Source organism: Chrysochloris asiatica, unplaced genomic scaffold, assembly GCF_000296735.1.
Source record: "Chrysochloris asiatica unplaced genomic scaffold, ChrAsi1.0 scaffold00257, whole genome shotgun sequence".
Taxonomy (NCBI): Eukaryota; Metazoa; Chordata; class Mammalia; order Afrosoricida; family Chrysochloridae; genus Chrysochloris; species Chrysochloris asiatica.
Window position 1 is genome coordinate 2,525,777 of NW_006408775.1, and position 23,909 is coordinate 2,549,685.

The window sequence follows — 23,909 nt, forward strand, 5'->3', positions numbered from 1 at the left end:
CTGCCACACTCCCCACCCCCATATTCACAACAGGCTCTTTTATCCCTGGCCAGTGGGGACTTTCAGTCAGCTCAGCCCCCCCACCTCCAGTTTCAGCAATGGGGGAGGGGAGGGCACACCTGAGCTGAGGTACTGTGTGTGTGTGTGTGTGTGTGTGTTGGGGGGGTAGTTTCTAGGCTGTTGCCTGGGCAATGCCACATGAGCTGGGCGCCAAGCACCTGTTGCCGGGGGAACGGGGCGGGCGGGGCCCCTCCCTTGGGAGCCGCCAGAGCCACTGGGCTGACACAGGAGACAGATCAGATTCCAGAGAGTCCCGGTGGGGACGTGGAGGTGTGTGTGATACTGGGGGGCTGCAGGCATGTGCATCATGAAATGAGGGGAGAGCAAACATGGCAGGGAGGGGCAGCTGGGGAAGAGAAACCGGTCCTCCCCAATTATTTCTGCCCCTCCCCATCACGGTGCCCATTGTCTGGGGGTTGGCTTTCTTATGCCTTTGTTACTGCACACAGAAGTTCTGTCCTGCTCTGTCCCAGTCACTGTGCTCCCCACAATTGGTCCCCAGGCACCACCACCCCCTCCATCCGTGGCACCTGGGCTCCACCTCCTCCCAGGTCTTCTCCTTGTCCCTGCTCCTCCCCTATCTCAGCCTTAAAACCCCGCCTGCCAGCAAGAGAGGCAGAGTCTCCAGGTACAGCGCTCAGTGTGGAAGTAACCCAGGTGGGTCAGGGCCTGTGCAAGCCGGGTGGGATAGACAACCGCTGGGACATCATCACATTATCATCGGCAGATGTGCATCTGCATCTGATACTGACAGTTCTTCGTGGGGAAACAAGCCACAGGATTGAGGAGAACAGGAGCTTGGTTGGTGTTCATTGAAGGGTCTGAAGTACTGGTGAGAGGAGAGATCCACGGCTGTGAGGACTGTTCAGTCCAGAGGGCACCTCACTCATCAATTGTCTGAATTAACCAGACCACTGGACAACTGCTGGGGCAGATGGCTTCCACTGGTCTTGAACTACTGGGCATGACCCTGGCTGTGCTGGGCTGGCTAGGCACACTAGTGTCGTGTGCCCTACCCCTGTGGAAAGTGACCGCCTTCATCGGCAACAGCATCGTGGTGGCCCAGGTAGTATGGGAGGGGCTGTGGATGTCCTGTGTGGTGCAGAGCACGGGACAGATGCAGTGCAAGGTGTATGACTCGCTGCTGGCCCTGCCCCAGGACCTGCAGGCCGCCCGTGCCCTCTGCATTGTCGCACTCCTACTGGCCCTGCTTGGCCTGCTGGTAGCCATTATGGGCGCCCAGTGTACCACGTGTGTGGACGACGAGGGTGCCAAAGCCCGCATCGTGCTTACGGCAGGTGCCATTCTCCTCCTGTCTGGGGTCCTGGTGCTCATCCCAGTCTGCTGGACAGCACACGCCATCATCCAGGACTTCTACAACCCTCTGGTTGCTGAGGCTCTCAAGCGGGAGCTGGGCGCCTCCCTCTACCTGGGCTGGGCTGCGGCCGCCCTGCTGATGCTGGGTGGGGGGCTTCTCTGCTGTACATGCCCTCCACCCCAGGTCGACCGGCCCCGTGGACCCAGGCTGGGCTATTCCATCCCCTCCCGTTCAGGCGCATCTGGACTGGACAAGAGGGACTATGTGTGAGGCCATGGGCATCACTAGGCCTGCCAGCTTCTGGCCATTGTCTGCCTATTTGCCCACCTGGAGCTTTCAGCCCTGTCTGGACACATCACTCCAGCCTTCTGGACTCCAGCATTCACCCCTTCATCTTCCTGAAGACTGGCTGAGTCCAGACTCATCGGGTTGGGCCAGAGCTGATGGGGTGACCTTTGTGTGAAGAGACAGACCTTTCCCTTCCTTAGCTCTTCGAGCTCCCTTGATCTCTCTGCTCTGAAGAGCTGGGCCCTGGTGTCACCAGAGACCCAGCCAAGATCACCCCACCCTCCACCCCCACCTGAGTCAGGAATAAAGAAAGCATTTGTTACCAGCCTGGCCCCTTCTGATCTCTGTACTGAGCTCTGGGCAGGGACAGTCAAATGGTTGCCCCTGGAAGCTGTGGCTGGCCCATGCAGACTCTGGGGAGTCTGGGCTAAGGGGCTGCATGGTGCAACAAAGAATGAATGCCCCCCTCTCCTTTCCCTCCCCACCACCCTCCAGCCACACCAAAGACACATTAACAAAACACACTTTACTTAGTAAAAATGTGAACACAGGGCAGGCATAGGCAGAAGTGTGTGGAGGGTAGGAAGTGTGAGTTGGGGTCTACAGCACAGCTAGGACTTGGGAAGGGACGTGGTAGCAGACACAGGTCAGAAACCTTGGAAATGGGGTGGGTATCTTTGGTAACTTCTGTTGCTCTTCTAGAAGTGGACTTAAAAGCCTGTGGGGGGCAGGTCCAGAGGCATGAAGAGATGGGGTGTCCTTGCAAGCTCAAGAGGTTCCTTCACAGCATTGGCAGCTCTCCACACTGGGTCCCCAGCTCCTGGTTTGCGAGTACAGCATGGCACAGGACACCACCATCTCTGGCTGTTTCATCCAAAGGTGAGAAAGACAGACCAGCAGCAGAGACCAGGGTGGGCGAGGCAGCTGTGATTGGTATCCAAGTGGATCACAAAAATGCCCCCAAAACATAAAACACAAGATCAAACCTACCCCCAGAGCGGCCAAGTATCATTGCCTGTGGGTTGGTTCCAGTTCCAAGTGGGAAGAGGGGGAGGCAGGGGGAGGCTCTGTGGGTAAGGAGTTGCTACTCCCCTACTCCCATCAGACATAATTCTTGGTGGGGTACTCAGAGGGCCCCCGAGAGGTGCTCTGTGGGGCAGATGCTGAATAACGGGCCATGTAATGGTTGGAGGCCCGTGACCTCCCAGAGGGGCATGTGCAGCACAGCAGCCCCCCGCCCAAGAACAAAAGACCTGAGGCAGCCCAGCCCAGGTAGAGGGAGGCCCCCAACTCCCTCTTTTGAGCCTCGAGTACCAGGGGGTTGTAGAAGTCACGGATGATGGTGTTGGCTGTCCAGCAGATAGGGATCAGGGTCAGGACCCCAGAGATGATGAAGATGATGCCGGAGGTGAGTACCAGGCGAGCCTTGAAGTCCTTGTCTTCCACACAGGTAGTACACTTGGCCCCCGCGAGGTACACCAGCAGGCCAATTAGGGCCAGCAGCAGCGCGACAACGCAGAGGGCACGGGCGGCCTGCAGGTCCTGGGGCAGGGCCAGCAGCGAGTCGTACACCTTGCACTGCATCTGTCCCGTGCTCTGCACCACACAGGACATCCACAGCCCCTCCCACATCACCTGGGCCACCATGATGGTGCTGCCGATGAAGGCGGTCACCTTCCACATGGGCAGGGCACAGGAGACCAGGGCATTGATCCAGCCAAGGGTTGTCAGGATGATTCCCAGGATCTGAAGACCAGCAGAAGCCATGGTGAGGTCCAGAAGCTGCAGGAGTGAGCCCAAAAGCAAAAGTGAGCCCACCTTATTCTCACTAACACCATGCCGTGAGCCTTGGCCACCAGGTAGGAAGTACAAGAGCCCAGACATCGAGAACTTCGGGTCACACGGGCAAAACGTTGATCATGCTTTAATTTATCATCAGCAACTGGCTACTGAGCATTCTTTTTTCTCCCTAGTTTAGTGACAGGCACGGGCTTACAATAGTCATGAAACAAGCGATCCTGTTCTGCCTGCCTCTGAACACAAATGAAAGAAACCGAGCAAATTAACAAAAATAGGCTGGTCCATCTCAACTACGGTTATCAAGCAGGTGAGTGGGTGACAAAAGGGGGTGTCAAGAGCAGCACCACCAGGTGCTTTATGGGGGTACAGAGAGCCATGAGCTTCTGACTCAACACCTGTCAGTTTCAACTTCTAAGATTCAAACCCCTGGTTATCAGTGACTTGTCTTCCCTGAGCCTGACCCACCCTCCTCAATAAGGTGGTCAGCCTGCCCAGTCCCATCATTCCAGAGAGGTTAAAGCAAAAAACAACCCCTCCTCTCCAACCCTGCAAAATCACGAGCCCTTTCCTGGGGCCATCTTGATCCCTTAGCCCTGCCCTTCTCAGAGAGCAGCCCCAAGGAATCGGTCATTTTCTTGTGCATCCCTTCCTGAAAATGTCAGACGACGGTTGTCTGGGGACAACTTTCCTGAAAGAAGTCAGTCTCCCTCTCTGCCGCACCTGGCTCCCAACTATCTAAGCACGTAGCACCTGTCTCCTCCATATATCCTAAAGGATCAGCTTGGTTTTCAGCTCAAGGGTCCAATGGTCTTCCCCCACCGCTAGGACCTAAACTTGGGCCGGACGGCGGGAAGGCAGGCTCTGGACTCGCCTCTCCAAAGCTGCCCCACCCCAGACCGCGCTCAGGCTTAGGGGAAGGTGGTCGGGTGGGGCCGCGCCATCTCAGCCCCAGGTTAGGGCCGGCCCAGCCACCCATGAATGTTCTGTGCTCTTCCTACACCCTCCAGGTTCGGCCTCGAAGGAGGGTGCCCCAAGAGGGGGATGAGCGTCCCAAAGGCAGGACCCCGTCCCCGAGAGGCAATGCAGGTGGGGGAAGGGCTCCCGGGGTATCGTAGCCTTTGTCCTGGGGGAGGGGGAGGGGTGTTTAACCCTTCCGGAGCGGCCAAAAGACCCAACCTGCTCAGCGGCTTCAGCGCAGCTTCCCCACCCAGCGTTTTGCCGCAAGGAGCGCGGCCCAATTTGTCCACAAGCTCTCCCACCCACGCCGCCGCGACCCCGGCACACGGGCCGCTTTGTACGTCTCCCACCCTTCCTCCTCTCCTCGCCCCTCGCAGGTTACCCCGGCTCACCTGCAGAGACTGACTGAGAGATTCGTGGGAGGCGGCAGAATGTCCGATAGGACGGAAGGGGGGGGTATCTTAAAGCCGTCATGACGTCACTTGCCCCCCGCCCCTGGGGAGGGGCAGAGACCCCGGCCCGGATGGCGCCGGGCGCGCGAATCCCTGCCTGGTCAGAAGGGGGCGCTCGGCTAACCTAGACTTGTTAGTGCCGTCGTGTCGGTTCCGGTTCATAGGGTTTCCAAGGAGCCGATGGTGAGCTTGAACCGACGACCTTGAGCATCAACTCACAGCGCCATACTAGGGCTTAGCCCGAATCCTAACTCCTTATTCCTTCACGCCCCCAAAAGAAAATGCTAGATTGTATGGAAAGTATGTATTCAATCTCATCTATGTATGTGCAAGGGAGTAGGAGAGGCTCTCATATTTTCTGAATCAGAGCTGGGCCGAGCTGTGTAAGGAAGATTGTGGTGTTAAGTGCCCTTCAGTTTCCTAGGAGCGGCTGGTGGGTTTGAACCGCCGACCTTGTGATTAGCAAATCCAGTGCTAATCCTACAGCTCCACACCAAGAAACCTAAGAAAGATTACTATTGTATTTTATGAATTTACATCTATGAAATGACTCGCTAAGTATTAAAATTCAATCTCATTCCCGTGTATATTTATTAAATTCTTGTTACTGAAAAGAAATGACCTTTTAAGTGAAAGGAAACCCTGAAAAAAAAAAAAAAAAGACTTAGAATCTCAGCAGATGGGGCGTTGCTTGCGGCCGGCCCTCTTCCCCCGACTGGTGACGTCCGGCACTCGGTGGATGAGGATGCAGGACGTGGCGCCAAATGAAGTCTTGGCACCGCCGCTTCCCAACGCTGTGACCTCGGAAATATACCTAGCCATCCTTAGCCTCGGTTTCCTACCCTACAAAGTGCAGAAAACAAGCCTGCGCTTTAATCTTCACGGCGTTAAGGTTCAGTTAAGCCCTCCAGGGGAATTAGGAATTACTTTTGTTATGTTAACTCCCCAGGGACCCTCAAGAAAGTTGCCACCGTCTCTTCCACGAGCTGTTCCGAGTCTCTGAGCCCCTCCCCCCGAGACCTCGGACAGAGACACAGTGAGGGGCATGCTCAGATCTGTGTCCCGGTAGGGTCCTGGGTGAGGAGCCGGAGTTTGTTGAGCAAATGATCAACCGTCGCTGGCCGGCGGGGCGTGGCGCCGGCAGCCGCGCGGGTCGGGTCCGGAGGCGGCTCCGCCCCGGAAGGCGGGGGCGAGGAGAGGACTAGCTGCCCTGAGCGGCTCGCGGGCGACAGGAGCAGACGGCAGTGGCCGCGAGACGCAAGCAGCATGGCTCTGGGCTCGCTGCGCCAGCTTCTGCGGCTCCTCGTGTTGGGACTGGGACTGGTGCTGCTGCGCGCGGCGGCCGGGGAGCGCGCGCCAGGTACGCGGGGACAGAACGCGGCGGGAAGGTGTGGGCCAGTCGGGGCCAGTCGACCGGGAGAACCCGGGGTTCGGAGGGGAACGCCGAGTCTAGCGACTTGGGGAAACCAGGCTGAATCGATAGGACCGAGCGGACGTGGGGGTTCTGGGGCCAGATTGTTTCCAGACATCGCGTTCCTTGACTGGGGAGATCCAAGTTCAAGCCTCAGGTTTCCTTTCCTGTACTCTAAGGGGTCACGCCCCCACCCTGTTCCGTACGGTGTCTGGTCTGTCTAGCCTCAGTGACCGAAGATTGGGCATGTGGAGAGGCACGGGGGCAAAGACCCCCGTGCCATGTGGGGTGCCTTTCCGTCTGGTGACTTCAGTGCCCAGCTATGCGGGGGGAGGGGCTGGGGTCGGGCCCGGTGCCCAGGAGTGAGTCACCCGCTATCGGCGGGGGGAGGTAGGTTGTGGGGACCTGAGTCCCCCCCAACGGCCCCGCGCTGCTCCCCCCCATTCCCGCTGCCGTGTCCCCGTCTGGCCGTGCTGTCACCTGTGAGGAATGTGGGGGAGGGTGCCGGTGACTCACGTCATTTGATCCGGCCGACCCTGACCTCAGCCCCCAGAATAGCCGTGCCCCGCCCCAGCCTTTGACCCTCAGCCCCCTCCCCAGGCTCCACCCCCTGCTCCCATGGCACCTCCTGGAGCTCGGACCTCGACAAGTGTATGGACTGCGCGACGTGCTTAGCAAGGCCGCAAAGCGACTTCTGCCTGAGCTGTGAGTGGGGGCAGTGTCCGAGTTGGTAGACTCTGGATCTCGAACAAGGGGTCTGGAGTGGAGAGGGGACAGTGGAGGGTGGTAAAACTAATCCCGAGGAAGCTGGAATGGGGAGAAGGGGCTCTGATCAGCGGCGTCAACTGACTTCACATCCCACCCCCAGGTGCTACGGCTCCCCCAGCCCCCTTCCCGCTGCTCTGGCCCATCCTGGGGGGCGCTCTGACCCTGGCCCTCCTGCTGGTGCTGGTCTTCAGCTTCCTGGTCTGGAGACGATGCCGCAGGAGAGAGAAATTTACCAGTAAGTGTGCCCCAGTGCCCCTGCCCACACCCTCCTCCTCAGTTTCCCCATCTGACAATGATCCTGCTTTTCTTGCAGCCCCCATCGAGGAGACAGGTGGGGAGGGCTGCCCAGGGGTGGCGCTGATCCAGTGACAATGCCTCCTACCAGCCTGCAATGCCATTTGTCATTCATTCATTCTGGAGCCAGCGCCTGCTTACCAGAGGAAGCCTGTGCCACCCTCTGGAAGGGGTGGTATGGTGAATCACCTCTGAGGCCTGAGGTTTTGAGGAGCTTTCCAAGACACCTCTGATTGCCTGGTCTCAGGCTTCTGGACAGAAAAGGATCTCTATCCGGCTTACACATGTCCGTAGACACTGAGGAACTGCAGTATTTGCACAAGGGGGTCTCCCCCCACCATGTCCTGGGGTGCCGACCGACTTGAGGAGCAAACACACTACTAGGCCCCACCCACTCAGATGTACTGAGACTGCCACAGGGGGTCTGACCTAGGGGGTGGGGACCTGGTCTGAACACTAGGGGCTGGTCCTCTAGGGGAGGGGACAGCTCTGGAACACTGCCTCCACTAGCCCCCAAAGTTGGGGAGATATTTATTTTGGGGAAAAGGTTTGAAAGGGAGTGAGAATTTATTAATAATAATAATAAAAAAAAACCCTCTTTAAATGGCTTGGAGCATACACTGTCCCAGCCCAGACTTTCCCGGGCCGGCGGGGAGGGAATGAGTCAGCCAGCCGCGGGGGCGGGGGCGGGGCTCTGACTCACACATTCTCAATGCCTGAGCCCAGCTTGCCAGGGCCTGGCCTGGTCCTGACCGTTTTTCCACAGATCTAGAGAGAGAAGCCCTACATCCGGCAACCCACATCTCATGGGCCCCCTGAAAAGGTCCAACTTAATTAAGCCTTCATTTGTTAGCAGTGTTTATTCAAAGCTCCCTCCCCAACCTCCAATTCTCTGGTCCAAGACTCTGTCCTCCCTCGGTGGCCTCCTAGGTGGAAGGTCCTGGTGCCAGAGGCCTGGTCTGAAAGTGGAGAAGCCGGTAGCTGGTCCCTTTGTAGGATGCCAGTCCCCCACTGTGCAGGGGGGTGGATTTAGGCAGGTGGGCGTGGCATCACCCCAAACACTCAGAGCTCCATCAGGTCCCCAGCTGGGGTAACAGGGTAATAGGGGCTAGGGGTGTCGCCCAGCCTCAGCAGCCTGAGGGCCTCAGGGATCAGGTTTCCAGGATAACGCCACAGAAGCAGCTCAGAGCAAGGGCTTCTAGAAGAAGAATCCACAGTCAGGGCAGGGGGCAAGGCTGGACAGGCTGAGCCCTCCCTCCCAGCTCCAGGTCCGTCTCCCGCATACACTCTCCAAGGAGCCCAGATGGGAAACTAACCAGAGGTCGGCTGGAGGCTAAAATTAGCAGGATGAGGCAGGGCCTTGGAGGTTGGGCTCCGACCAGTGTGATCCTGCCCCGGGTTGGCCCAAAGAAGGTGCCTACCTGAGTGGAGGCAGGGCTGGGGGTAAAGTCCTGGGGGGGCTGCAATAAGGGTGGTCGTTGTGCAGGCTGAGTCGAGAGAAGTGGGTGGCCATGTTCTCCTCGGACAGGAACTGCTTGCGCAAGGGCTCCCTGGGGAGAGGAGCAGGCTGGTTTGGAATACAGAGTGGGCAGGGAGCAAGATGGGGGTCAGAGGTGGTCGAGGTCTATTTGGGAGTTCCTCCCTGCCCCAGACTCACTGCTCCTCCTCCAGGCGCCGCTTGGTGCTCATGGGCACAGCTCGGAGAAGGGAACTGGGAAGAGATAAGAACCAGGTGCACCCCACCCTACTGGCCCGATGTCAAGGATGCAACCCCAGCCAGCAGCCCCCATCCCTGTCCTATCTTAGCCCACACAAGTCACCTCCCCTCGTCCGGGACATTCAGCTGCCTACTTCGGTCATAGCGGTCCTGAGTCCCCAGTCCCATCCTACCTAGCCTCGGCTTGGGCCAATACTGGCTCATCCAAAGCGGGTCATCTTTCCCTGAGCCCCTTGGTTAGGCCTATCTCAGGGCCCTACACGCACCTCGCATCCAGACTCCGGGTCGCCCCGGAGGCAGCCCGGGGGTCGCGCTGGGCCCGACCCGAGGGGTCACGATCTAAGGGTTGCGGCAGAATCATTAGGGCTAGGGGTCCTTTGGTCACAGGGGCGGGATCCGGGAGTCAGGGGCGGAGCCTCAGAAGGCGTGGCACACGACAGGAGGCGTGGTTTTGGGCGCGCGCAGCAGCGGGGTTAAGCGCAGGCGCAGAAGACGGGCGGCGTACGGCTGGAAGGCGGGTCTGATAGGCGAGGTGGGGGAGGGGATCCTGCGTAGTGGGGCTGCAGTGGGAGCCACGCAATGTCTAGGAGTCTTCAAGGTGCTCACCTCGGTTCGTAGGGCTCCGGGAGGTAGACGGCCACCACCTTCGCACCGGGCCGACGGCAGTTTGGGTCGTGGAACGCCGCGGAGGAGCAGTTCACTGGCACGTCCGGACTTGTGAGGCCACGTCGCGCGAAGCACTCTGGGACTTATAGTCTTTGCTATGGAGCGAACGGTGCCGCACGCGGTGCCGCTGGGTCAGGTGAGGGGGACCTGGGGCGCGGGGTCTTCTGGGATTTGTATTCCAGGCTCGGCTAGACGGGACGGATTAGGAATCTTGTCTCCGAGCCCCGTTGCGTGTGAGTTGTTTGTGGGAATCGAACTTCGGACTGGGGGGCGAAGTAACCCAGAAGTCAGCACGTTTTTCAGTGTGGGGGGCGAGAGAACCACGGTTTAGGCACTCTACGTGGCAGATCCTCTGCGAAGTGTGGTGCTGTGGGATCAGCCCTGGACTACAAACCATAAGGTCGGCAGTTCAAATCCACCAGCTGCTCCTTGGAAACCTTATACAGGGTCGCTCTGGTAGGTAGTGGTTATGAATCGGGCTGCGAACCGCAAGGTCAGCAGTTCGAAACTACCAGCTGTTCCGCGGGAGAAAGATGAGGCTTTCTGCTCCCTTAAAGATCTACAGCCTCGGAAACCCTGTACAGGGGCGCTATGAGTTGGAAGCGACTCCATGGCACATATCAACAACAACATGAGAACATGGAGCCCTGGTGTGGTGATATATGATAGGCACTCTACCTTAAGGTCGGTTTGAACTGCAAAGTCGGTGGTTCAAACTCACCAGCCCCTCCTTGGAAAACCTATACAGAATCACCCATGCTTAACAGTAATTGTGACAAAACCCACCGTGGCTCTAGGGCCCCAAGGCTGCACAATTGAACTCTTCCTTGGCGTCTCCTAGGGCACTGGGCAGGTGTCCCCAGGTGGCCTGAGAAATCTGGGCTGGGAGTCTGCACACCCTCACCCTGCGTTTCCCGCAGGTGGAGGTATTTCAGGCCCTAGAGAGGCTGCACATGACGGTCTTTTCCCAGAGCGTGTCCCCCTGTGGGAAGTTCCTGGCGGCTGGCAACAATTATGGGCAGATTGCCATCTTCAGGTACTTGAGACCCCCCTGCTGCCCAGCACCCACTTGTCCTGGCAGTGGGCCTCCTGAACCCCCTCCTCTTTCTCCTTCAGTTTATCTGCTGCCTTAAGCTCTGAGGCTAAAGAAGAAAGTAAGAAGCCCGTGGTGACCTTCCAAGGTGGGTTCAGCTGTTGGATCTGGCCTTGGGGACCCCAGGGTGGAAGAAGGGACAGAATGGGGTCCCTCAGGTTCTGCCTTTCCCTTCAGCTCATGATGGGCCTGTCTACAGCATGGTGTCCACTGACCGACAGCTGCTCAGTGCTGGGGACGGAGAGGTGAAGGCCTGGCTGTGGGCTGAGATCCTCAAGAAGGTAAGGAGTGTGGGACTGGGGGAAGGGCCGGGGGTCCAGGCCCAGGGAGGGCCTCTGAGGTCACTTGGCCTTTTCCCCAACCAAGGGCAGCAAGGAGCTGTGGCGTCGTCAGCCTCCATACAGGTGAGCCAGGGCCAGGTGGGTGGGGGCACCTGGGCATAAGGCACTCTGGAACCCAAACTGACTTTGTGCTTCTTCCTCCTCTAGGACCAGCCTGGAAGTGCCTGAAATCAATGCTTTGCTGCTTGTCCCCAAGGTCTGAGGCCCCTAAGACTTTGATTTACGGCCTGCTCTAGGCCCTCTTCTGCCCTCTTCCTGAGTAACTGTTGACTTCTCACCCTACCTTGCCTTCCTCCGCAGGAGAATTCTCTCATTCTTGCCGGAGGAGACTGTCAACTACATACTATGGACCTGGAAACGGGGGCTTTCACGGTGAGTGGGCGTGCAGTGGGGTTGGGGTAGGGTTCTCTTCCTGGGCCCCCAGCTCCTGACACAGCCCCTCTTCCCACAGCGAGCCCTCCGGGGTCACACGGACTACATCCACTGCCTGGCATTGCGGGAGCGGAGCCCCGAGGTTCTGTCAGGTGGCGAGGATGGAGCTGTGCGGCTTTGGGGTAAGGGTGGGCAGCGGATTGGTGGAAGGGGAAGATGGCAGCTGGTGGACTGAATCCAAGATGGCACTGCTCTGGGTTCTCTCCACAGACCTGCGCATGGCCAAGGAGGTGCAGACGATCGAGGTGTACAAGCATGAGGTGAGGCCATGCCCAGCTCCGGGCTGCCCCCCTCCTCCTCTCCCGCAGCCTTTCTCTCATCATCCTCCCTCTAGGAGTGTTCCAGACCCCACAATGGGCGCTGGATCGGATGCTTAGCCACCGACTCCGACTGGATGGTAAGTTGGGCAGAGGGTGGGATGGGTTAGTGACTGTTCTAGGTCCTGCTTTTGGGACTCCGTGGCTCATGGCACCTGGGAACCTGCCGTTCTGGCCAGGTCTGCGGAGGGGGACCAGCCCTCACCCTCTGGCACTTACGGTCCTCCACACCGACCACCATCTTCCCTATGCGGGCACCACAGAAGCATGTCACCTTCTACCAGGACCTGGTGAGATCCTGTCACCTTCTGCCACCCCTGCCTGATCCCCACCTTCTGCCACCCGCTTCTGCTCTGATCCCCAAGCCCCTCCTGTCCTCCAGATCTTGTCTGCTGGCCAGGGCCCGTATGTCAACCACTGGCAGCTGAGTGGGGAGCTTAAGGCCCAGGTCCCAGGCTCTTCGCCGGGGCTGCTCAGCCTCAGCCTCAACCAACAACCAGCAGCTCCCGAATGCAAGGTGAGTCCCAGAGGGCCTGGGGTCCCTGGGAAGCCGGGGGGTGGGGTGGCAGGACCCTCACACTCCTCTTGTCTCTAGGTCCTGACAGCTGCAGGCAATAGCTGCCGCGTAGATGTCTTCACCAACCTGGGCTATCGCGCTTTCTCCCTGTCCTTCTGACCTCTTCACACCCCAGCACCCCAGGCGTTGGGAAAGCTTTTTCTTTTTTTTACAAATAAAGTTTCCAATGTTTGTTTCGTGTGCTTCTTTCCCAAAAATGGAGACCAAGCTGGTGTGGTGATTTATATATTACTCTTTCTGTTCTTGATACATAAATACCCACTCTCACCCACTCTAGAGGGTGCCTAGGGCTTAGAAAAGATAGACCTATAGATTTATAATACAGCTCTGCCCCACCACCCACTTCAGGCTGCTGACTCCCAAAGCTGGCCCCTGCTCCCAAAGATGAGCCTCTGCCCGGCTTTCCCTGAGTGGGAGGGCACCAGCGTCCCCTGGAACACAATCCGGGTTCTGTGGTTCCATTTGCCCAAAGAGAAAACCGAGTCCAAGAAAGGGTAAGGGTGGCACCCACATCTGCACTCAGGTCCTTCGGAAGAGGTTGCTGAGGAAGCCAGCGGCGGGTCCAGTGCCCAGGCGCAGCGAGAAGCGGGGTGAGGCACGGCGCGGAGAGGGCCTGGTGGCGTTCAGCTCCTTCTGGCGCTGGGAGTGCAGCTGCTGCCCAATCACCACCTGCATGTCATCCTGAAAGGAACCGAAATCAGGGAAAGTCAGAAGGACCTCGCCTCTCAGGCACCGCCCATCCCGGGCACCGCCCCTCACCTGCCAGGCCTCCAGCTCCTGTGTTAGCGCCACCTTCTGGCGGATGGTGCGCAGCAGCTCCCGGGATAGAGAGTCCCGCTCCAGCGAGACACGGCTCAACTCCAGGGACAGTTCCAGGGCCCTGCGGATGGGAGGAACGGGGAGCTGGTCCGAGGGGTGCTGGGGCCCTGGCAAGCGGGCTGTCTGGACCCAGGCCAGAGGGAGGCTGCTAACATGGAGATCAAGACCGCACCCCTCGGTGGGAAGGAGGACCCGAGCAGGGGTTTTAGTGAGTGGTATGAGGTCTCACTTGTTCACAGCCTCGTCCCTATCAGAGAGGGCGCCTCTCAAAGCGGCCTCAGGGTCCTGCGCCTGCAGCTCCTTCTGCCTCTGCAGTTCCTCCCTCAGGGACTGCAACTCTGTCCTCTGCAGCGCCATCTGCCGGAAGGGGGAGGTGGTTAGGCAGGTGAGCTCCTGGGTCTCCCAACCCATGCTGGACACTCAGTGGAGTCCTCGGAGTCCCCCAGGCTGAGGTGGAGGGTGAGGGCAGAGCTATAGGAGGTACGCAGGGAGAGGTGGAGGGAGTGAGCTAACGGAGTAGGGGTGTGTGCTGCTGAGGAAGTCTTCCTGGAGGAGGCAGCATAGAGCTGTCCCTAGAAGTATGATTTGTTTTTGGGGGAAAGGTGATCCAGGTACAGGGGCTTGAGTACGCAAATACCTGGCGGTGGAGATGGAAGGGAGAAAGTGACAACGGGGAGGGCTAGGAGTCCAGCACTAGTCTCCCCTCCCCACCTCATTCTGTAGTCTGGTCACTTCTGCCTCCCTCTCTTCCAGCATTTCCGCAGAGCTCCTCGTCGCTCGCTTCTTGGGGGGCTCCAAGCTCTCCTCCAGGGGTGAAGGGTGTGCACTGGAAGCCTCTAGGGGCTCCAGGGACAGTGTCCTCTGTGGGTAAAAAATAAAGTCAGCGAGGATCCTGACCTCTTGGGAGTAGTTGGAGGGGTGGACCCTGAATCTGAAGAGTTGTTGGGTCTGTAGCTCACCGAGGCATCTTCGTGTCTGACTGTGTCATGGTCCTGGTCTCCGTCGAGGCTATGTGCAAGCTCGGACTGTAGGGAAGTGACGGACACATCGGCGTCCTGGAAGCGAGACTCCTCCTCTAGCTCCGACACCCGCCGCTGCAGCCTCCTTAGCGCGCTGAGAGCCTCCTCCGCCTCGAAGCGCGCTCGTTCTAGCTGTGAATCCAAGAAAAGACAGGCAGCTGCTGGGGCGAACAGCCCCATACGCTGCGCCGCATCCTGCATCCTGCCCGCAAGGAGGCGCCAGAGTGCTGGGCAACCCCGCGTCCCCGCACTACCGGGACACGCCCACTCCCGCCCCTGCAGCATCGTTACGCGTCCTTGGGTCAATTTCCTACCAATAAAGCGGGGTGCGGCTGGGCGTCACAGCGCTGCTAGTCTCCCATCACTACCCCATCCCAGTCAGATCACCTGGCAAAAGCCCCACCCGCCCCCTCCCAAACCACATTTATGGAACCTTTTTTCTCAACCAGGCTCAACCACAGCCCTGTGAAGTAGGTACAATTACCATTTCATCTCACAGATGAAGAAACTGAGTAAATAGGGCCACTGCGATAAGAAACCAGCTCAAGGTCAGGAGACTTCCAATGACAGTCCCTGGGACCTCTTTTCATTCACTTTTCTCCACAGCCCATCACTGGCCTGATCCCAGACCTCCAGATTCCCAGCTCTGACCCATTCCAGACAGGTGGGAAGAGACTCAAATGCAAAAGTGCACCCTCCCCTCCAACTCTAAACTTTTCTATGGCTCCCACTTGCCCTCCTGCTGATGCCCATGCTTGGTGGCCAGATATTGGGGCTCTCAGGGACCCCTCTGTGGCCTCATCTCCCAGTGGTTAAGGGTGGAGCTGGGCACCCCCCAGTTATACGATCACCTCCAGGCTGTGTTCCCGCCTCTCCCTCCGTAGCACCAGCAGCTCCTCATGGGTGGTCTGCAGCCGGCCCTGACCCTTCTCTGCCTCATCACGCAGGCCCCGGATCTGGGCCTCCAGGTCCTGTCGGCGACCCTGCAGCATCTTGTTCTGGAGGAAGAGGCTCAGCTGGGAGGGGGCAGCACCAGTCCCCCAAAGCCGCAGGTCAGCCTTCTATTCAGAGGCCCGGGGCCGAGCCGTCATAACTTACCTCCCCTTGCAGACTCTCTAACCTTGTCCTCATTTCAGCTCCGGCCAGAGCCTGTGCCTGGCACTGTTCTCGAAGGGCATCCAGTTCTCTCTGAAGCTCCTGTTCTGTCTGGGATGCCTAGGGGGATGGGGTGGAACCCTCAACTCAAAGCTCTGTACATGCAGCCCGCTCCGGGACCAGAGGTGTTGGGTCTGCACCACCCACCTGAGCCAGCTGTTGGCTGAGACGGAGGTTCTGTTCTCCCAGCTCATCCAGGGCCTGTGCCCTTTCACGCCCACTGTCCCGCTGCTCTGAGCGCTGCTCCCCCAGCTGGGCCCGCAGGGCCTCCACGTCCCCCTCGAGCTCCACGGCCCGGGCCTCCCACTCGGCTCCTCGGGCTGCCAGACCCCGGCGAAGCTCATGGTTCTCCTGCTGGAGTCGCTGTAGGGACAGGGACGAAGGCCAGAGTCAGCCAGGGGAAGTGAAGTGGGGCAGACACAGGAAGGTTGGACAGAGGGATGGTTACTCAGTGCATGAGAGAGAGGAGTCCAGGAGGAGGAGGAGAGGTGGTGGGGAAGCATGCTGCAGGGAAGGCTCCCGGACGTTCGCTCACCTCTGGCTGCTGCCTGGACTTCTGCACCCGTGGTCGCAGGCGCCGTTTTTGGCGCCGGAGTCGGGTGGAATTCAAGCCCCGACCCATGGCCTCACACTCACCGTGCGGTGGACTCTGGAGGCTCAGTACCTGCCAACCCCTGTTCCCTAGCTTCTCTGCACCAGCTCCCTCTAATTAACCCTGCATAGCCCCGCCCTGGCCTCCACCTCCGCCTGTCCCCTCAAACCTGTCTGACTAGCGGAAGGGGGATGCTCTGGGCACACCCAGAGGCCCAGAATGAGAAGGCAGGTGGGGGGGGGCAGCCCTGGGTCCCCACAATCTCGAATCTTCAGAATGGGAAGGATCTGGACCTAGGCAAGGCCACAAATACTAATTACCAGTTTCTTATCATCCAAGGAGCCTTGGTGGCTCTGTGAGTCAGCTGTTAGACTGCTAACTGCAAAGCTGGTAGTTCAAACCTACCAGCCACTCCGAGGGAGAAAGATGAGGCAGTCTGCTCCTCTAAAGCCTGGCAGCCTTGGAAACCCTGTTTAGTTGTTAAGAGTCAGAATCGACAGTGGACTCGGGTTGAATTTTATAATCAGCTAGTGCTCTGCTTCGCACTATCTAATTGAATCCTTCCAAACTTGAAGGGTTGGTTCACCATTTTACAGATGAGGAAGTTGAGGCTCAGGGAGATTAAATGCTTTGTCCAAGGACACACAGTGAGTTAGTGGAGCAAGGGTTCCAATCCAGGTAGTCAAGCTCTTAACCACATACTGGGGGTACATACAGGCCAAGGACTCAACTGGCACGTTCAGGGATCCAACTGTCCTGTGTTCCTGACTCTGCTACCATTGGTCAGGCAAGCCCCTCAATTTCTCTGAGCCCCAGCCATCCATGTATCTGTGCAGCAAGTATTTCCTGAGTACCTGTCGAGATCTGTGTTCCTGAGCACCTGTCAGATCTGTGTTCTTTAAGGGACATCCTTAAAGGCTCAGATGAGACCACCAAGTCCAACTGCCCTCAAGCAGCTTAGATGCAGAGCATAGAGGGAGATGAAAGCCACTGCCATCAAGTCGGTTCTGAGTCACAGGGGCCCTGTAGGACACAGTAGAACTGCTCCACAGGGCTTCCCAGACTGTAAATCTTTATGGAAGCAGACTGTCTCATCCTCCTCCCACGGAGCAGCTGGTAGCTTTGAACCACCAACCTTTTGGTTAACAGCCCAATGCTTGTCTCAATCTGCCAGTAGGGCACACCAAACCAAAATATCACTGCCATGGAACTGATTCAGATTCATTCGTGATCCAGCTTCATGGAAGCTGAAAAAAGTCTCATCTTTCTCTTGTGGAGTGAGTAGTTAGTGCTTATCCTATAGCATCACCAGGGAAGAGGGAATTCAGGGCTGAAAGCAACCCTGGGAAGGATGAAGGGTGAGGAAGGAGCCAGGCCAGGTGGAAGATCCATCCTCCAGAGAGTGCTGTCTGAATTGGCTCCAGCGGGGCAAGAAGGAGCCGAGCACAGCACCTGTGAAGGCTGCAGCTCAAGTCTGAGTTGTTCACTGAACTGAAAGCTCCCAGAGAGAGAGCTGTGGGCGGTGGGAGCCAGATGAAGTCAGGGAGGCCAGAGGGCTAGAGCCCCAGGGCACTGTCAGCATCTCTATGTAGAGAACCAGTGTTGGAAGCTGTGGGGCAAGGAGTGAAAGGGTTTGATTGTAAATTTGGAATCTTCCCGTGGCCGCCTCACGGGGCATGTGTGGAAGCTGTGAGTTGAGAGAAGGCAGTGACTGCAGCATCTTGTGGAGGGTCCAGAGCTGATGGCAAGGAGTGGACTTGGAATTTAGTGTCAAAGGGGAACTGACCGGGCTGTAGGGGAGAGGGACAGAGAGAGAACATTCATGGAGATGTGTGCCCTGAGGTGGGAACTTAGCCGGGGGCAGCAGGGATAGGATTAGGGTTGATTATATTTGGGGGATATGGAGGGATGTGGCTAGCTACCCAGGCCTGGGGCTTAGGCCCATGAGGCAGACATGGGAGGGATATCCTTAAAGGGTCAGATGTGCCCCTCAGGTTGAGAGAGTATCTTCAAGGACCAAGGAAGGCCTAGTAGGGGAAGAACACCACTTGTCTCAGAAGCTGGGAGAGAATGAACCAAGATGGGACCTGACCACTACTGAATCTGGGCCAGCAGGATGTGCGTGCCCAGTAACTGAGGTCCCAAGATCCACAGAGGACCATTGGTTTGCCCGGGTCACACAGCCAGGTAGGACTTTGAACTCAGGCCTGGACCATTGGGTCACACTGCCAGGGGGACAGGGCCCAGGTGGGTACTGGTGCACACTTGGCTGTTCCTCTGTCATCCCTTTGTGCACCTGCCCACCTGCCCACCCTGCCAGTCTGTCCTGGTCCCTCTATCTCCTCACCTCTGTCGGCCCGTTCTTCTTCTGTTATCTTCCCCTCTCCAGCTGTCCTCCCCTTTCCCACCTGCTACCTGTTCACCTGCCACCCCTGCCTGCCTGTCTTCCCCTCCCCAGCAATGCTCCTCCATGCACCTGCAGAGCTGCCTGCCCCCTGGCCCAGGTCTCCACAGGGCTACTCACTTCCTCCTGCTCCGAGTGCTGGCTGCTCAGCGTCTCCAGCTGCCGCCTCAGCTCCTCATTCCGCTCCAGAAGCATCTTGCCCAGCTCTGCGGCCAGCAGTAGGTCTTTCTCTTTCCTTTGCAGCTGCACGGCCAGGTCCTCGGGCTCCTCAGGTCCAGGTCCGGGGGCCCCTCCCAGGAACGAGTCCCGCCGCTCCAGCACAAAAGGGAAGAATCCCTCATCGCCACTGGGGGAGGTGCCCCCTGAGAGCAGCCCCATCCGGGGAGCTCCATCCGGGGAGCTCATGGTACCTGCAGCATCTGTGAAAACAGGTGGATGCAGGACACGCCACCCTGCAGCCCAACAAGGCTTGTCCCCACCCCCGCCCCTAGGACCAAGACCTGGCCTTCATACAAGTCCCCACCTGTCCACCTGTCCCTCCCAACCCTACAGCCAGGGCCTCCCTGGGCCAAGAAATGCTAATGACCTGTGTCTTTGCCTCCCAGCTCCGTTAATGTCCCCAGGGTAAACTGAGGCAGGGAGCAGAGGGAAATGTGCCACTTGCCTTTGCCTGTGCCAAACATTCTGTGTCTTAGGAAACCTTGTTCCAGGGTTTGGGGACCACAGGTCTGTCCACCAAGGGGTCCCTGCTCCCATCTTTCCAGCTCCCTGTCCCAGACCATCAGGGACTGTCAGCTACAGTTCCTAGAACCCAGACTCCAGCCCTCTGCTGCCAGGAATCCAGGACTCTATACTGTTTAGGGACTCAAGGAGCCTGACCCCCAGGAGCCCAGTCCCCTCCCCATCCTGGTTTCTCAGGACTCAGGTGTTCTGGGCTCAACCGCTCCAGTCCCAGCATCTACCCCTCCTGGGATTTCCACCCCAGGCCTCAATTTTTTCAGGCCCCAGGCCTTCTTGCCCCCATCCCTAGGGATCAAGCGTCCTGTCCCTCAGCTTTCCCTTCTGCAGTGCGCGGCCCCAGCCCGTTTCCCAGGGCCCGGGCGTCAGGTGCAGGCAGGGCGAGGTAACAGGTTGTGCCGGCCGTCATGTAGGCACGACTCCGGGTTTCTGTTTACTTCCCGGCCCGCCCCTGGGACCCAGAGCCCGCAGTTCCCCGGGGTGTCCAGGTCAGACTGCTCTGGGGCTCCGGAGGGCCCGACGTACGGGGTTTCCCAGGGAGCTCCCCGTCCGCCTCCGAAAGCCCCCTGTCCCTTCACCCAATGCGCACACTTACACACCTGTTTCTCCCCTCCCCCCGTGCCAGGTGCGGGAGCCTACACCTTCCCATAGGACATCACACACTGTCGCGGTGGTCCCAGATCAGCCGAAGGCATCTGGGCTCCCAGGGCCCCGACCCTCGACCCCGGGGTCCCAAGCCTAGTTAGTCTTCCTTGCCCCTGGCCGCCCTTGGCTTCTCCGCTGTAGAAGTCATGTCGCCCGCCCAGCTCCCACATCCCTCCTCTTCTTCCTCTCCACTCCCATTCTGCCCAAGGCGTGAAGACCCTGCCCACTGCGCCCACTAGGCTCTTACCCGTCGTCGTCTGCCGGGCTACCGCCAAGGTGCCCACAGTCCCTGGTCCCCTCTTCCGGAGGCGGCGCCAGGTGCGCTGTCCGCACAGGTGAGGGGGTGGGGCTGAGGGCGGGGCTGGGGCGCCTCCTGGTGGCCGGAATGGCCAGGAGGGGTCGAAGAAAATTCACCTCCACCCTGAGGAAGCATCTTGAAAGCTTATGAAATGGTCAAGTGACCAGGCCCATTAAGTGAGCACCTACTGTGTGCAGATGCTATGGTTGAACCTAGATGTTGGCGCCTTTCCCCTCAGAATTGCCCTGTGGGGTAGGAAATTAGTAACAATGATAATAATAGCAACAAATTTGATAAATGAGCTCACTGCTAAGGAAGCTTTCTATAGGCAGAGTTCATTTATGCTCAGGACAACCTAATAATGAAGCAGGTGCGATGTTTATCCCCATTTCACAGATGAGGAAATGAAGGCTCAGAGAAGTCATCTAACGTGCCCACCACGGTGAGCTTGAATGTGAACTCAGATCCTGGATCCAGAGACTCAGACAGTTAAAACGAGTTGGTCACAGTTCACTTTGGCCCACTGATTAGGCTCCTGGGATGAGCATGAGCCACAGAATATTAGAGGTGGAGTCTGGGAGGAACCAGGCCTGGGGGCTGGGGGTTGGGAGTTTTACCCCTACTGTAAGCTGAACCTTGAGAACACTGAGTGTGGGGTGCTGGTAAACATTTAACACCTGGCTCTCAGGACTGGGGCAGCCTGAATCCCAGCCTTTGCCTATTTCCATGGTGTAAATAGTCTTTCAGGCCACAGACATAAAGTCGCTGCATTAAAAGTTGGGAGGAGATTCATGTAAGCAGCTTTCGCCAGCTGGCATCAGGGGACTGCAGCACACATCTGCCTGGGGGTCAGGACTCCTGGTGGGAGCCGGGACTCCTGAGCGGTGGGGGAAATGGGTACAGATAGAGTCACATCCCAATAAGCAAGATAAGCATGGGATTTCGTGTGTTTACTTACTAATCTGTAGTGAACAATTTCACTTTTTATTTTTCCTCTCACTCCATCAAAGATTCTGCGTCTAGGCAGGGCTAATATCTGTTTCTCAACCCCACACATCTTCCTACCTAATCAAGCCTTTTTACAACTGTGCAGTCCCTGACAGGGATGGAGTTCCCACTGAGCAAGGTAAACACAAACTTCCTTACTCATCTGTAGTGAACAGTTTCATATGGGATTCTCATCAGAAGCTGTTCACTACAGATGAGTGAGTAAGCACAAGGAATCCATGCTTATCTTATTTATTGTGTAATCCATCCCTGGGTGCAGCAACTCCTTGGAAGTGTGGTTGGTACCGGGAATCCTAAGTCTTGAAGCTAGAACAATATCCAGCCGCCAGATAGTTGTCATTGTTGTTGTACGCCATCAAGTCAATTCCAACTCATAGGGACCCTATGCAACAGAGTTGTTGTTGTTAAGTGCCATCGACTTGGTTCCAACCCATAGTGACCTTGAACAGGGTTCCTGAGGCTGTAAATCTTTACAGGAGCAGAAAGCCTCATCTTTCTCCCACAGAGCAGCTGGTAGTTTCGAACTGCTGACCTTGCAGTTCGCAGCCCGATTCATAAACACTACGCTACCAGAGCTCTTTTAGCAACAGAGTTGTTGTTGTGAAGTGCCATTGAGTCGATTCTGACCCATAGTGACCCTGTATAGGGTTTCCAAGGAGCAGCTGGTGAGCTTGAACCACCGACCTTGCAGTTCAAGCGACTTCGCTGTCTGATGCATTAGCCCACAGTGCCACACCAGGACAGAGCAGAAGGGTCCAAGACATCTTGTAGGAGTCCTGGTGTGGCACTGTGGGTTAACGTGTCAGACTGCAAAGCCATTTGAACTGCAAGGTCGGCGGTTCAAGCTCACCAGCTGTTCCTTGGAAATCCTATACAGGGTCGCTATGGGTTGGAATCGACTTGACGGCACTTGACAACAACAACAACAATCTTTACCAGGATCGCCAGGTCTTTTCTTCTGTAGAAGTGCTGGGTGGCTTCCAGTCACTAATCTTGCAGTTAGCAGCCCACCAGGACAGTGCTGTGAGGTGCTGTTCAGTCCGCTGTTCAGTCCATTCTGACTCATAGTGACCCCTTGTACCATAGAACATAACACTTCCTGGTCTTCGTCACCTACACAATCACGGTTACAGTTGAGTTCACTGTGTTAGTCCATCTGGTTGAAGGTCTTTCTCTTTTTCACTAGCCCTCTACTCTTCCAAGCATGATGGTCTTCCTACCTATCAAGGGTCTAGTCCTTGCTGATAACATAGCTAAAGTACGTAAGACCAAGTCTCGCCTCCCTTCCTTCTAAGAAGCATTCTGATTGTGCGTCTTCCAAGACAGACTTGTTTATTCTTCCGGCAGTCTTTAGTATATCCAGCATTCTTCACCAACACCATCATTCAAAGGCATCAATTCTTCGGTGTTCCTTTGCAAGGGGATGCTGAAGACTTATGTTGATACCGCATTGCCTAGCAAGCCCACGTTTTTCTCCCAACGCACCTGGAAGTGGCAGACTTGAGCTCAGGGTCACACTGTGCCTCACTCAGGTCGCATCCACATTTAACACAGGTCCCCTGCGTTTCTTCCTGCCTGCTCCCAGGAGGGTCACAGTCCACTGTGACCCATAAAGAAGAAATGAACCAATAAAACAATTGGGCAAAGGAGCTTGGCCATGGGTGCTGGCATTACACAGCGTCAGTTACAGATCCCAGCTTGGCTGCTTACCAGCCATGTTTGTTTGGGTGGCTCAGCTATTAAGCTCTGCAGGCTTCAGTTCTGTCTGTAGAACGGGACAACGAGAGTTCCAGTTTAAAGAGTTGAAGATTAAATGAGGTAATAAACATGAGGGGCTAGCACACAGTTCTAGGTTGTGATCCTCACTCAGTGTGGTGAGCACAAGTAGTGACTCACCTGTACTTGCTACATCGAATTTCATGCTCACAGCAACCTATGAGTCGTCCCTTTTCCGGTTCAGGGACCAGGAAACCAGCTCTGTGTGTATGTGACATGATTTGCCTGTGGACACAGCTGTGTTTGGCTTCTCTCCAGATGTTTCAGCATGATCTGCACAAAACATCTCGAGACCAAGTGGGCTTTCTGGGCAAAAGACACCTGAGCCAGGACCTGGAACCCCAGAGCTTCCCCAGGAAGATGGGAAGGTATACAAGGTAGTTGTGTAAAGGAAGAGTGCTCTCAGGTTAGGAACTTCCAGGAAGATGGCTCCTGTCCAGAATGGGGTGGAAGGCAGGTGACCCTTTCTTGTCTGTACTTGTCCCTAACCTTCTCTGGGCCTCCCTGAGGCCATTCTGCCCCTTCTTATCCCTCTTCCTCACCTGGTCTCAGAGACCTATGATTTTCATCTGAAAATTCAGCCAGCAAAGTACAGAGACTAACAGAAGAAACACCCAAGTTCTTGACAGCAAGAATTAGCAAAGGCGAATGTGTTATCTGATTTGACAGTGATCTTAATAACATGACAGTTGCTGACCCCCTGGCTGCCGTCCCCTCCCGGCTCCCCAGACAGAGGCAGCCCTGTTGGAAAGGGCAAGATTCCAAGACCAAGATGCCTGGAGGCCTTTACGATGACGACGTAAAAGCTCTGGACAACTAGCAGTATTGTTTGGAATATTTACAGTTCTCCTATAAAAGGTTTGTTCTGCAATAGGTGGTTTTTCCCCCCATTCTTTTCTCATTTCTTCTTCTTTTTTTTAATTAATAAACTTTATGTGAAAATGATAGCCTTGGCATATTCTAT

General features: G+C 56.9%; 6 protein-coding genes across 8 annotated transcripts; 3 read left to right on the forward strand and 3 right to left on the reverse strand.

Moving 5' to 3' along the window:
* The first annotated feature begins 983 nt into the window (after nt 1–983).
* Nucleotides 984–1,651, forward strand: CLDN9 (claudin 9). Its single transcript, XM_006873890.1, has one exon. The coding sequence runs from the start codon at nt 995–997 to the stop codon at nt 1,646–1,648; it is 654 nt and encodes a 217-aa protein (XP_006873952.1). The 5' UTR covers nt 984–994; the 3' UTR covers nt 1,649–1,651.
* A 1,116-nt stretch (nt 1,652–2,767) lies between these two features.
* CLDN6 (claudin 6) lies at nt 2,768–3,433 on the reverse strand. Its single transcript, XM_006873891.1, has one exon. The coding sequence runs from the start codon at nt 3,431–3,433 to the stop codon at nt 2,768–2,770; it is 666 nt and encodes a 221-aa protein (XP_006873953.1).
* A 2,708-nt stretch (nt 3,434–6,141) lies between these two features.
* Nucleotides 6,142–7,423, forward strand: TNFRSF12A (tumor necrosis factor receptor superfamily, member 12A). Its single transcript, XM_006873892.1, has 4 exons — nt 6,142–6,235; nt 6,887–6,991; nt 7,155–7,289; nt 7,368–7,423. Exons 1-4 carry the CDS (start codon nt 6,142–6,144, stop codon nt 7,421–7,423), a joined length of 390 nt encoding a protein of 129 aa, XP_006873954.1.
* Nucleotides 7,424–8,410: 987 nt separating this feature from the next.
* On the reverse strand, nt 8,411–9,426 carry HCFC1R1 (host cell factor C1 regulator 1 (XPO1 dependent)). Of its 2 annotated transcripts, XM_006873893.1 has the most exons (4): nt 9,332–9,426; nt 9,006–9,059; nt 8,770–8,898; nt 8,411–8,546 (listed from the first exon to the last, which is right to left on the reverse strand). In XM_006873893.1, exons 1-4 carry the CDS (start codon nt 9,424–9,426, stop codon nt 8,411–8,413), a joined length of 414 nt encoding a protein of 137 aa, XP_006873955.1. The 2 variants fall into 2 exon arrangements, with proteins under 2 accessions (XP_006873955.1, XP_006873956.1); XM_006873894.1 differs by lacking the exon at nt 9,006–9,059.
* A 402-nt stretch (nt 9,427–9,828) lies between these two features.
* On the forward strand, nt 9,829–12,667 carry THOC6 (THO complex 6 homolog (Drosophila)). Of its 2 annotated transcripts, XM_006873895.1 has the most exons (13): nt 9,829–9,867; nt 10,652–10,767; nt 10,848–10,912; nt 11,002–11,105; nt 11,191–11,228; nt 11,313–11,361; nt 11,466–11,537; nt 11,617–11,719; nt 11,808–11,857; nt 11,932–11,994; nt 12,094–12,204; nt 12,297–12,431; nt 12,510–12,667. In XM_006873895.1, the coding sequence occupies exons 1-13, from the start codon at nt 9,829–9,831 to the stop codon at nt 12,588–12,590; spliced, it is 1,026 nt and encodes a 341-aa protein (XP_006873957.1). In that variant the 3' UTR covers nt 12,591–12,667. The 2 variants fall into 2 exon arrangements, with proteins under 2 accessions (XP_006873957.1, XP_006873958.1); XM_006873896.1 differs by lacking the exon at nt 12,297–12,431 and having other exon boundaries at nt 12,510–12,590.
* A 343-nt stretch (nt 12,668–13,010) lies between these two features.
* CCDC64B (coiled-coil domain containing 64B) lies at nt 13,011–18,885 on the reverse strand. Its single transcript, XM_006873897.1, has 9 exons — nt 18,601–18,885; nt 15,632–15,847; nt 15,428–15,544; nt 15,181–15,327; nt 14,270–14,461; nt 14,022–14,171; nt 13,540–13,667; nt 13,251–13,371; nt 13,011–13,172 (listed from the first exon to the last, which is right to left on the reverse strand). The coding sequence occupies exons 1-9, from the start codon at nt 18,883–18,885 to the stop codon at nt 13,011–13,013; spliced, it is 1,518 nt and encodes a 505-aa protein (XP_006873959.1).
* Nucleotides 18,886–23,909: the final 5,024 nt, after the last annotated feature.